This window comes from Lissotriton vulgaris, chromosome 6 (assembly GCF_964263255.1).
Source record: "Lissotriton vulgaris chromosome 6, aLisVul1.2, whole genome shotgun sequence".
NCBI lineage: Eukaryota > Metazoa > Chordata > Amphibia > Caudata > Salamandridae > Lissotriton > Lissotriton vulgaris.
This window is the reverse complement of record NC_141694.1, coordinates 434,381,216-434,394,268: the sequence shown is the minus strand read 5'-3', so window position 1 is coordinate 434,394,268 and position 13,053 is coordinate 434,381,216. Positions and strand designations below refer to the sequence as shown.

At 49.5% G+C, this 13,053-nt stretch overlaps 1 protein-coding gene across 1 annotated transcript in view; it reads right to left on the bottom strand.

Annotated features, from left to right (window-relative positions):
• BEND6 (BEN domain containing 6) overlaps window positions 1–12,486 on the bottom strand; it is a 194,065-nt gene extending 181,579 nt beyond the window's left edge. The window contains exon 1 of the mRNA XM_086925216.1: window positions 12,396–12,486. Coding sequence (XP_086781342.1) covers window positions 12,396–12,470 — 75 coding nt within the window. The 5' untranslated portion in view covers window positions 12,471–12,486. The remainder of the gene's footprint in view (window positions 1–12,395) is intronic.
• Window positions 12,487–13,053: the final 567 nt, after the last annotated feature.

The following is a 13,053-nucleotide window of genomic DNA, read 5'->3' as shown; positions in this document are numbered from 1 at the left end:
GGGAAGAGTAAGCTTGGAGAAAGCTATACGGGGCCTGCCGTCCCAGAGAAGCTGTCTCTGGAGGGACTCTATTTCTGTGAAATATGAGGGGGGCACCGGGTCCATCGTGTTTTGGAGCGCATTAAAGAAGCGGGAAGGGCCATTATTTTGAACAACACCGCTCGACCCAATAGGGAGAGCGGCAGCAACTTCCATCTCGCCACATCTCAGCTAAATCTGGCAAGAGGAGGACCCAGGTTATTATCATATCTCAACTTTGGGTCCATCGTCACAAATATTTCCAGGTACCTAAATCCCACCCTCTCAACCTTTACTGGGCAGGAGCCCGGAATGACCGGGGGGTCTCCGCTGATGACAAAAAGCAACGACTTCGCCCAGTTACTGGTGAAGCCAGAGTACCTCCCGAATATGGCCAGGACATCCATGAAGCAAGCAAATCAGTGATTCTCTGGGAGTAGTAAGATAAAGCAGAATATTATCTGCGTACAACAAGATCTTATCTTCCCACTCCGACGTCCAGCGCAGACCTCTAATCGATCGATCCCAACAAACCCAGGCCGCCAGTGGCTCGAGTGCCAACGCAAATAAAAGTGGGGACAGAGGACACCCCTGTCGTGTACCTCTGCCCAAAGGGAAGTCCGCGGATTTGTGATTGTTCACCACAACCCTGGCTTTGGGGTCCGTATAGAAGAGACGGACCCAGCCAATAAATTTGTGGCCGAAACCCAACTTCCCCAAGGCAGCAAATAAATAGGGCCACTCGACTCTATCAAAGGCCATGGTTGCATCTAAGGAAAACAGGATCGCAGGCTTGTGAATGCGCGATGCAACCTCCGTAGGTTAAGGGCCGTGTTTCGGAGTGGCAAAAAGCCAGACTGGTCTGGATGGATCAGAGTGGTGATGACCTTGACCAGCCTAATCGCCAGCAATTTTGCTAGCACCTTAGGTTCTGCGTTTAGGAGCGAGATTGTACAGTACGAAGAGCACATTGTCTTAGGCTTGCCATCTTTGTGAATAACAATGATGTTCACAACTCGTAAATCGTATGGGAGCTGGCCTCTTTCTATACTCTCGACGAACATGGCCCGAAGAAACGGTGCTAATTTGTTCGCGCAGAGTTTATACAATTCTATGGGGATTCCGTTTGGACCAGAGGCCTTTCCGGAATGAACCTCCGTATAGCCTGAGCCACTTCGTCTTTTGTGAAGGCGAAGTCCAGGTATTTCCTATCTTCTTCCGACAGAATAGGCATTTGAATGTCCTGTACCATATCCGCGTTATCTGTCTCTAAATAGGTGCCTGCAGATGTATACACCGACTTATAATAAGCCGAGAACTCGTCCACAATCAGTTGCGGATCCGTCACACTACCAACTCCTTCTATCTGCAACTCTGGCACCAACCTCGACGCCCACTCCCCATTCTCCAGCCACTCAATCAGCTTCTCTGCTTTGTCTCCATGTTCGTATACCCTACTCTGGGTATCTGCATGCTACACACAAGCCCTCCCTCTGGCCAAGCTCCTGTACTCATCTCGTAGGAGACTCAAGCGGTGCGACCCCTCGGAAGTGGCAGCCCTCGACATCTCCCCTTCCATATTCATTAATTCCTTCTCGACTCTCTCTACCGCTGCCTGGCTCTTCTTCCTCCTCCCTGAAACTAACAATAGAATTTCCCCTCTGATAACTGTCTTGTACGCCTCCCACAGGGACTGTGCCGACTCCACTGTTCCTAAATTTTCTTGGAAGTATCTTTCTGTGACCTGTATCACCTCTTTGTTTGTGTCGTAAGTGCCAGGCATTTATGGGTGCAATCCTGCCCACATCTCTCTGTCCCACCTCCATCCTAAGCCAGACTGGGGAGTGATCGGAGATCCCCCTGCCCACATGTCGCACCTCCTCGATCCATGCAGTCTGTATGTCAGGACCAAGACATAATCTATTTTTGATAAGGAGTGGTGTGCGGTAGAGGCGTGCGTATAATGCGTTCCGCCAGGACTTCTCAGTCTCCACCCATCGGTAAGCCCAGTAGTTGCTAAAAAATCCGACAACAACCTCTGGGACAGTGTTAGAATTTGAGCCAGGTGTCTATCCATTTCTACGTCCATTACCGCATTGAAGTCTCCGCCCACAATTAGAAGCCCCACAGGCAAGGTTAAAAAAATTGCGCAAAGATCTCGGAAGGTGTCTATCTGCAGACCGGGAGGAACATACACGGACAAGAAAGTTACAGTCCTCCCCTCCCACAATCCTGAAATGCCAATGTATCTACCTCGTCTGTCAGCCCATGTGGCCTGGACAGTCAGTGGGAGGGAATTTCTTACCAGGGTACCCACCCCCCTTGACCCGAGGTAACCCCGGCATGCACCACTAACTTATAGCCCCCCTTGTGCAGAGCCATACATCAAATTCCGACCAGATTGTCTCCTGCAGCAACACCACATCCGGGGAGTGCCTCCTAATAAGTTGACTAACCATCCCCCTCTTTATCTTGTCCCCCAGCCCGTTCACATTCCAACTAAGGGGGTCATTACGATGGAGGATTTTCCGCATCCTCCGGGCCGGCGGAAGCCACCGCCGGCCCGGAGGATGCGGAAAATCCTCTGCGGACCCACCAGGACCCACCGCCACATTAGGATGGCTGGTGGGTCATGGTTTAGGTCCGCAGCTTTTCCGCCGCGGCTGGCTTACAACCGCGGCGGAAAAGCACTAAAATGGTGACGTTGTCTCTCAGACACCGTCAGCCAGATTAGGATGTGCTTTTGAACATGCTTTTCCGCGGCGGCTTTTCCGCAGTGGAAAAGCATGTGTAACTGCACTGCGGGGGCCCGTTGCGGGCCCCCTAGGTGTAGTGGGGGGTGGGGGGTGCACATGGGGGGTACCTATGGTACCCCCCTGCATTTGCGTGCACAATGCAGCAGGTGCCTGCCGCTTTGTGCACGCAAATGCTGTGCATGCTTTTTTAACATTGCTGCGGGTGCAGCTTGAAGCTCCACCCGCCGCAATGTTAAAATAGAGGATGTGACCGCCACCCAGGCGGTCACATCCTAATCTGCACAGAGGGAATGCCGCAGCCCATGCGGACGTTCCCTCATGCTCTGGGGTCGCGGACGGACTCAAGTCTGTCCGCGATCGTAATGACCCCCTAAGCGTGGATATCCCCAATCCCTGCTTACCAGAAGACATTATAATGGTAAATCTTGTCAAGGTCACCTGATGCCATAAAAAAACAACAACAAATCACTAATAATGATGCACCTGGTAAAATCTCAGTTGCAAAAAACCTCCAACCTTCGGCCCACCTCCCCCCACCCTGCCCCCCTGCATGTATCTTACGCTCAACCCCAACTAGCAGTGTGCCTGTTGCCCCAACACTTATCTACTACTAAGCAAAAATAGGGGTCATGCCCAAATTACCCTCATATACATGAGCATAGACATCAAAAAGATGTGGAAAATTATAAAATAGTACAGAGGGATCAATTTGAATATTTATTTGCAAACAGGGATAAACTAAAAACCCTGATGTATCAAGTTACATTTTTTAAGAAGATAAATCCAAAAAATACAATCACATATACATGTGTCTCAAGATAAGGTGGAACACAGACAGTGTAAAATCAGCAAATGATTATACGAAAACACAAAATACCTCAAATTGTATTGATCTCTACATATAATACACTATACAGTATATACAACACATGTACAATTTCTACAAAAAACAATTACACAACGAATAAGCCCTACAAAAAACACAAAATACTATACAATGACAATAGGTGCACTTTTTAATCAAAGTGCTACACCTCTAGGCAGTCCTAAAGAGCGCCAGAGTTGAATCACTCTCAAAAATTATTTAGAAAGGCGCTTAATGTAGGAATTAGAACCACTTTGGAAATTCAAACGGACTCCTTCATAACAAAATGTCGACGCAGTTGCGGTCGCGTTTCAGTCACTCGCTTCTATGGGCTTCCTCAGGACAAAGGGCAAAATTACACTAAAAAAATAAACAGTGTATATTTACAATACAATAAAAAGTTCTGCCAACGGATACACTATGCCGTGTGTGACTTATGTAGTGCCAAGTAGTCCAAGAATGAATATAGGTAAACAGAAAAGCGCCCAGTGTGAGCAAATGATTATAAAAACACCAATACAAAGTGCCAAAGACCGGGGGAAAAAACGGACACCTAAAAGTCAGAAACCACCACCAATCATGCAGGACCCGGTGTCCACAATAGGTCAAGCCACCGGAGGGGTAGAAAATAAGAAACTAAACAGGGAACTGAATCTTCTGAAGACCTGTACTCACGGGTCCAACTGCACATGCAGACACCCGTACAAAAGGGAGACTGGAAATGCTTAGGGGTGCACAATCCAATGGTACCTGTACAAATGGCAAAAAAGGGGGGGGTTTATATATCTAGTTGCCCAGAAAAAGGAAAAAGGAACAGCGGGAAAATCCAGGGAGAGATCAATGCAGTGGCACATACCTCCGAGGAATCAAAATCCACCTGCAGTGCTGTTTTCTCGCAAATCCACGCTATTCAATAAGAACGTGTGTCAGCCTTCTCTCTCTGAAATAGGAAGGTAGCGAGACAATATGACTAATGGACCGGGTACCACTATAAAATTTAGCTATTCAAACACACGCGTGCTAAGTTAAAAAGGGACGCATGGCAAGGGCCTGAAATACGCTAAGACCGGGTGTCTAGCGGGCCACCCAAACGTGGACGCAAAATGTAAATAAAGATGAGGATACTATGGTCAGGGGCTAATCAGACTGCAGTGCGCATAATGTAAAGAAGCGCATTCTGCTGTCACTAAAAAAGAGGAAAGAAACAACTAGGGGGGGTGTTACTAACGCGAAAAAACAGGACAGTAATAAGGTGTGTAGGCATCTAAAAATACCTCTCTCTGATTGATAACCAAGTGCGATCTCCAGCTGCTATCGTCACTCAGGGACCACAAGTGCCGCCATTACGTGCACAAAACCGAGGGGCCATCTAAAAGCTTCCTTGCTGTGCGTGCTGACCTCACACGTGCGCCACAGGCCTCCAGCAAGGTAAAAAACGGACTACTGATCTTGCCACGGCCGCCACCACTGAAAGGAGACTGGCTCCGAGCATGCCAACTGGAGCCATAGGATCAGAAGGGACTAAAACACCCAGGGGCTTAAGTGGCAGGCTCAAGTGGCAGCGAAACTCGCCCATCCACAGGGGAAGGAACACTTATCTACAGCTAAATAAAAGTAGAAAATAGAGGGAGGGCCCGAAAGAACAATCCAACCCCACCGTCCCCCGCCCCGCCACCACTACTGTGTTCAAAGTCAGACTATAACAATATCTGTACTGGGGCAGTAGATCAGAGGAGCTGTCACATACCCGCCCCACTCCCTGCTCCCAACGTACTACTATTACGCCCCACGAACATCATTATGCGCAAGGCTATTGTTCGTCCGCTTCGTCTCGGTCTCGGCTCTCCGCCTCCGCTGCATGGGTACTGTCCAGCCAATCTGCTGCCACCTCAGGATTGTCGAAGAACCAGGCCTTACGATTGAGCTCCACCCGGAGCCAGGCCGGAAAAATAATGGCATATTTTAGTCCTCTGTCCCTCAATTTCTTCTTCACCGATAAAAAGCCTTGACGCTGTTTTTGTACCATTTGGGTAAAGTCTTGGAAGAAGGAAAGAGTTGCGTTTTCAAACTTGAAGGGGGGCCCAGCTCGAGCCGCCTGCAAGATCACATCCCTGTCACGAAAGTTCAGGACCCTGGCAATCATAGGTCGGGGGGTGCTCCTGGCCTGGGTCTGCCGCCGGGGACGCACGCTCGACCGTGAAAAAGTTGCTACAGTCTTTAGGTTTGAGGTGATTGAGGTCAATATTTTCAACAAAGCGATCCAGTGTTTACCCTTCAAATTTCTCAGGCATCCCAAGGATATGGACGTTATTCCGCCTAGCCCAGCCTTCATAATCGTCCAGCTTGCGAACTACAAGGACACTCGAGGCCTTAAGGTCCCTCACCTCTCGTTGCAGCTGATTCACATCGTCAATCAAACTGGCCCTCTTGAGCTCTAGTGTCTTTACCTTCTCGTTGGCCTTTGTGAGGCCCGCCCGAAGCAGCCCCATCTCAATCGTGACTGTGTCAAGTTTATTATCCATGGCTTCCATCTTCCGGCCCAAAGGTGCTTGAACCCCGTTGATGGCCGCCATTAGATCTGTCAATGTCGGTTCCGTGGGGGCAAGAGTGACCTCTTCACTCCGGACTGGGTCTTCTTCGGTTTCACTAGGGACCCCTTCGGGAAGGTATAGCGATCCAGCCGGTTTGTTTGGCTATTCCTGGATCCCTTGGAGAACCGAAGCAGGGGCCTGTCCGACTCCGGTTTCGTAGCCATATCGCCGCCCTTTTCCCCGAGGCCAGACCAAGTTGTAGTCTATTCCCGAGGTCAGGGTCAGTGGTCGGCCATCCACCTCCACCGTCCACCAATCGAGTATATACGATCTTGACATCCCCGTGTCTCTATCGAGTCACATCTATTCATCCAGCAAAGGCTGTTTACGACAATCTCCACCACTTCCGGGAGGTGAGCGGCAGTCCGAGGGCTTTACTCCCTTCCCAGATTCTCACCAACGAACACCTTGTCCACGCAATGTTCGTCTGAGCCGAGCACACCACAGTTAGTCTCTCCCGACCCTCTCGGTATTGTATACTACCAATATACTTCTCAGGAGCCCCCTATGTTGTAGCTCTACACAGCAAGTGGTCACCTCGGTGTCCTCCAGTCAAGCCAGGGAATGCGTCGCAACCACTCAGGTCACTCCACCACCATGACATGCTTTCTTCACCACAAAAGCAGTACTTCCAGCGGGCACCCCGCAGATGCCTCCGGCGCTGTTTTCCAATCGCTGGCAACGCAAGTCTTCTGTGCGGGGCGCTCCCAAAGCGGCCCAGGCAGGCCTATTCTCTATTCGGCCACCGACGTGTCCTCTGTCACTTTTGGCCCTGCGAGGCAATAGAGCCTCCTCCACTCTCCAGGCACAGTCTCCCCCGGGGCACCCGTCATCATGCAGGCTCAGCGCTCAACGCCCGCATACCTCTTCCTCCGCAGCACCGCCTTTCTCACACCATGGGCGCCAAGTGTCCCCCGGGATGTATCTCCTCCGTGGTCGGGCCGGCGCCATGCAATCCGCGGCCTCGGTGATGTTTACTCCAGTGCGGCCTCGGCACAGAACATCCCCTCCTATAGGCAAATCAAGACGTGCCGGGGTATCGAATGTGCCCGCACTCCCCCATGTCAATTATGCCGCGCTTGTGACCGCAATACATCCGATCGCGGAGCTTGGGGAGTGCGCGCCCCCACCGCAGGCTGGACCGGTGACAGCCCGTCCGCACCCCCGGGTGTTGACACACTTTCAGCCGGCCACTCAGGTACTCGAGGCCCCGGCTTTCATGCCGGACCAGGCCTCGGTCTTCAGGGCGATGCAGCTGCGCCTCCAAGCCACGGAAATAACCCGCAGCAACAGCGTTAGGCGTCGCTTCTGTACCGGAGTCAGGGAGTAAGGCTCGGACCAGGATATACAACAGGATGAGTTGGCAGGGAACGGTGGTCGGCGGAGCCGGTTCCTTACGCGGCCATCTTGGTCGCCGGCTAGGCTCCTCCAAGAAGGGCCAGTGACAATTTGAGATGTTTTGGTGGTGGAGAGATTACAATGCGAAGTAGTACGACACAGATGGTACTTCAACATGCTGCAGTTACAAAAATAGCACTGTTGGGTTCTTTGTTGACAATGTGTGTTTACTACCTATGAGCATAGTCCCTGATGTTTATGGTCTAGATTTCATTTTTCAGTTTTTAGATTTTCCAGTTTAATGTGATTCTTTGTGTTCATACTTTATGTTATACTAAGACTTGGCATTTTGTGGCGGAAGGGTTGATTTTTATCTCGATGGTGTTCGAACACAGAAGAATAACCCTTCATAACTTATTACATGGTTTGAGTGTCTGATCTTATTAATTTTGCTTTATTTTGCTTATGGTATAATATGAAATGAAGCAAATACATTTTACCCAAGTAAAACCATTGTTAAACACATGCACACATTGTTTTACCTACATATCAATTTACTTTGTCCCGAAGATTTCGAAAACAAAGCATACTCCACGAGCAGCCTCTTTTGTAAAACAATTAGCAAACTGATTTTTGGACCAAATGATTTTGCCTCAAACATGGTCATATCTTTCACATTAAAAAATTTAAAAAATGGGAGGAGGAGCTACGCTTGCAACCAAGATGGCCGCTTAGGCTCCCGGCTCCGCCGACCTCCGTCCCCCGCTGGATAATCCTGCTACATATCCTGAAAGTCAGCCCTGCCTCCGGGTGTGTGAACCGTTACGCTGTACTTTGGTGCGATCCCGGTATTTTTCCCAGCTTTGTGGACGAAGTTATGTCGAGTTTTAGTTTGGGGCCTACACCAGCTTGTGAGCCGGGGACTCGAGAACTGGCCCAGCCGGGTTCCAGTTGAATAACATCGGCTGTGGGTGATCATCAGGGTCCGGTCCCTGGACGTGGAAATATTTTTAAGTCCGATTTTGACGGCGGTTGCTGCTCTAGCTTACCATCGATAGAGGGTTGACGAGGCACGACAGTGCGCTGTGGGTGTGGGTCCCTGGCCCGGAGACCCGGTTTGCCTCCGCTGGTGTTTGCCGGGTTGGGATCTACGCTTGTGGCACCGAAGCCTGGATAGCGACCTTGGTAATTCCTTGGTCTCCCTCTGCAACAGTCCGTCCCAAAATTTGTTGATTCCCCCGGGGTAGGCCGGGCCTCGGGGGGACGCGAACATGGGTGTCTTGGAACATGATTCGGTGGGACGGACTGAGTATGAACCGACGATACAATCTGTATTGGTAGCCATCGGGGCACTACACTCCCATGTGGAGTCCATTGTCCGGAAAATGACTGCGGCTGCACACAGACTCGGACAAGTGGGACCGGACCCAGCGCCGTTTCTATATCCGGATCAGCTTATACCACCCACGGCGGTCCCTGTAACGTCAGTGGGCCCTGTGCCACAAGAGGTGTTGGAGCTTCATGGCAATGTGATGGCTGACAATCGTGTACTCGACGTGCTCTACGGACTGCCAAACCCACCAATATCGTCTACTAAGTATGGTTTAATTGTCGATCCCCTTCCGGACACTCTTGATGGGAACAATCTATGGAACGATTCAGTGTGTATTCCCTCTTCGACGCTTTCATTATCCTCACATAGACAACGCTGTTGGGAGCTTATGTCAACGAGGGTCATCGTTGATGCCGACAGGGTTCCCAGAGACTTTGCAACTTTGCCTCGCCTCGTACGGAACTTTACTGAACTGTTTTCACATTTCGAATATCCTGCGGAGGCGAAAACCTTCCTGGAGGGGGCTCGTACGCCTGATCGGAAGGGTCAAGGATGAGACTAATTGTTGGGGTTTGGCACCATGGGTTTTCTGAAGTGGGATTTGTTACCATTGTGTTTACGGGAGGTAGGGTGGTAGCTGCTGTTTCCCCTGTTTAGTTTTGAACTTTGCCTCTTAATGGTGTTGTGTGTTTCTTATGGGGATTCTTGGTTCTGGCGGGGGGGAGGGGGGCCCGGGGGACCGTATTGAGATGTCCTCCTCCAAGTTTTACTACATTTAGTACCTAGTTAGATGGGGCGACAGGCACACAGCTAGTTGGGGATAGGGCGCAAGCCATATGCTGGGGTGCAGGGTGGGGGGAGGGGTGTTTGTTTAGTCTGTATTTGTAGTTTTTATGTTTGAAATCCTTCAAAATCCTGATATAGGTGGTCTCATTGAGTAGCGGAGTTGTGTTAAGGGGTAGACGGGTTCTGGTGGGGATATCATTTGCGTGAGTCAGTCAATTGCTACGTCATTTATTACTGTGTTCGGTATGTGGATGTAACATCGTAACCTTTTTGTCGCTGCACCCTTCCCCCTCCCTTCTACTCTGGGCTGTTACTCAATGTTTATCCTGTTTTCCTGGGGAGGTGGGGTTGGCGGTAGGCGGCTGCTTGACTATCCTGATTGTAGCGCGGCCACATGCCAGATGTAACTCGTGATCGTACATTATTGATGATTATCCGTCTATATCCCCTGAATGTATATTATTGATCCTTCATTCTGCGATGTAAACCACCTGTTATTGTTTTTTCCTTGTTTTTGTCTCTTTAATAAAAAGATTTTTTTTTTTTTAAAGTAAAACATTTGTTTTTCTACTTCTTGTTATATAAATGGAGCAAAAATATTGTGAAATCAGATTGAACCATTTTTGCCCTAGTGCAAATGCCGCTTGATCCATTCAGTATTACACAGGCAAAAATATTTGCCCATATTTTGCTTCAGTGCAGAGTTTGTGTATTATGACCCCAGGGGCTGTCAGAAGGTTATAGTTTCACATCAAGTTCTTGTGTCACGAGGTAGCTGGCTGGTATCCAAAACAAGTGCTTTGCTTGCACATTTGTCACTGCTCCAGGTTCATGATGGTCGCCAATTCCAGTGATCGGCAGATGATCACCCGTAAACAGAAAAAATACGAGCGTCACGTTGAAAGGACCAGTTTAAAGGACCAGAGTGCTTTACACAAGCACCAGTTGCGTTACATGAGGACACATTCATTTTTGTTATGCATGGGGAGATTAAGGGCCCGATTACGATGCGGTTAGGAAAGCATTCCCACCTAGGGCTCGATTATGATGCGGTTAGGAAGGCCTCCTAACGGCATTTACTCCTTCTGAATCGAGAACGCGTCTTCTTGACCGAGTTAATGGGAGTCCAACCAAATCGTATCTGGAAGCATCTGGATTAATCGTACTCGGTCAGTCGGACTCTCCCGATCCCAGCGGGTCGGAAACCATTTCTAAACCAATTCCGTCGGGAAGATTTCCTAACCGCATTTTAATCGGGCCCTAAGTGATTTGCCAAGAATCACAGGACCTTGCGCCTCCTTGCCAAGACTCGAACCAGGTTCCCCAGATTTGAGGTCGACCGCCCTAGCTGTTAGGCCAACTCAATTAGGACTCAAAGTCCCCAAGTAGTGTGGAGACTAATGGGACGCTGCCACCATTTAAAACTAACATCTTTGTGCCTTTTGAAAGGCCCCACCTTTCCTGCTCAAAATATAGTCCCCATCTACTTTGAACCTCTTTCTTTTTACTAAGATAAAGAGATGCCACTCTATATTGGGATGGCAGCGAACATTGGGGCCGATTACGATTCCGCCCGCCATAGGTGGTGCAAAAGGGACCGCCCGCCACAGGTGTGGGGGTCCCGCAAAACGAATTAGAATGCGCCCGCCACACTGGCGGGCGCATCCTGCATGTTTACATTGAAGCAAGTGTCAGCACCCACCACAATGTAAAAATACAGATTTTGCATGTGCATGTACAACGTGGCAGGCAGCGTGCAGCCACATACAGCACCCCACCCCCATGCACCCCGGGGGCCCGCAAAGGGCCCCCAACGGCATTCTCCGCCTGTCTTTTTGCAGCGGGAACTCTGCCACAAAAGACAGGCATCATAATGCCCACTGCAGTGCCTGAACGGCACTGCCTCCATTACCCCATGGTACCTGGTTCCGCAAGGCGGGCGGAAAAGGCCCGCCTTGCGGGACCACGGCGGACGGTCTTTCCGTCTGCCGCGGTACCTTTCCCATTCCCACCGTCTTCCTAATTTGGCGGTGGGAATATTCAGGGTGATGGCGGGAAGTCCGCCACTGCCGGGCCTGCGGTCCTCACTGCTGGCCCAGCGGTGGCGGACTTCCCGCCATCGTAATGACCCCCCATTCTCCCCGATGTGGTGACACGGTGCCTCCTCACTGGACAGGATGGGGCTTTCTTTCAAGGAGCCAGTTCGCTCTCTAGAGAGAGCTGTAAAGATGGTTCCATGAGAGTACGCTTGTGATCTTTCAGACACGCGCACTTCAATGGAAATTAGGAATGAGATTGTGGTCCAATAAACACCAGACGAGTTTGCTTTAAGGCTAAATTCCTGGAAAGGAATTTCCTGACTCTCGTAACCATGAAATGAAAATCCTAGAAAGCACTCCAGTAACCTCTGCAGTCAGAGCAGCAAGGTCACTGTGGTCAGCAAACGCTAATTGTCGAGTGAATTATAGATGACTGTGAATTCTACCATTGTCAGACTCACTAGTGTCCTTCGAATACACAAGGTCAGCCGCGACAAAGTGCAGTTAGATCGAAGATATTGCTTTGCTGCAAAGCTACAATGACTGCCCTCTTTAAACTTTCACAGGGCCTCATAATGCAGACACTGATACACCTGCAGGCGCAACCAACACAATTAGCCATGCACGTGAACCCCCTCCATATTTGATTACAATTGAGAGACTGTTTACCTGTTTGCTTGCCGGGGATGATTCCAGATTACTTAGGATGTTTGCAGACGCAGACAATGATGCTTCCGTTTTCATTCTCTTCGGAATTCGAGGCTGAAATTAGTTTGTAGAGGTGACTGAGTCAAATTGTAATTATGAAAAAAGACCAGTGTTTTTAAAAGAACACAATGACCAAAATGCACGCTAAAACATGTGGAGTGTACATGATCTGTTGTAATACTGCCTGGACATGTTACATCTTTTCCTCTGCCTCCTTGTGCTTTTACTGCTTGACCATGTCAAAACATACATTTATTTCCCCCATTGGCTAAAATTACCCTGCTTGTTTTTAATGATACTTTGTAATAGAGTGAACTTCGTCAAACAGGAATACAGGACAAACTGATCTGATGAAGCCACAGGGTTTATATGTATTCTATCAACATCCGGTCCAGGTAAGGACCTTTCAGATGAGGGGGCTCTACGTAAGTAACCCCTCCACGACAAGTTCGTCAAGTAATTGTAGAAATGACTTTGTTCTAGAATTTTCGCATGAGCATTCCAAGTCTAATATAAGAATGGTATTTACAACAAGGGGTGGTGAGGGACAGAGTCTCTGAATTAAGCAGAAAGCTCTCACCCAGTCAAGAGATCAGGGCTAGATCCAACACCGTTTTTT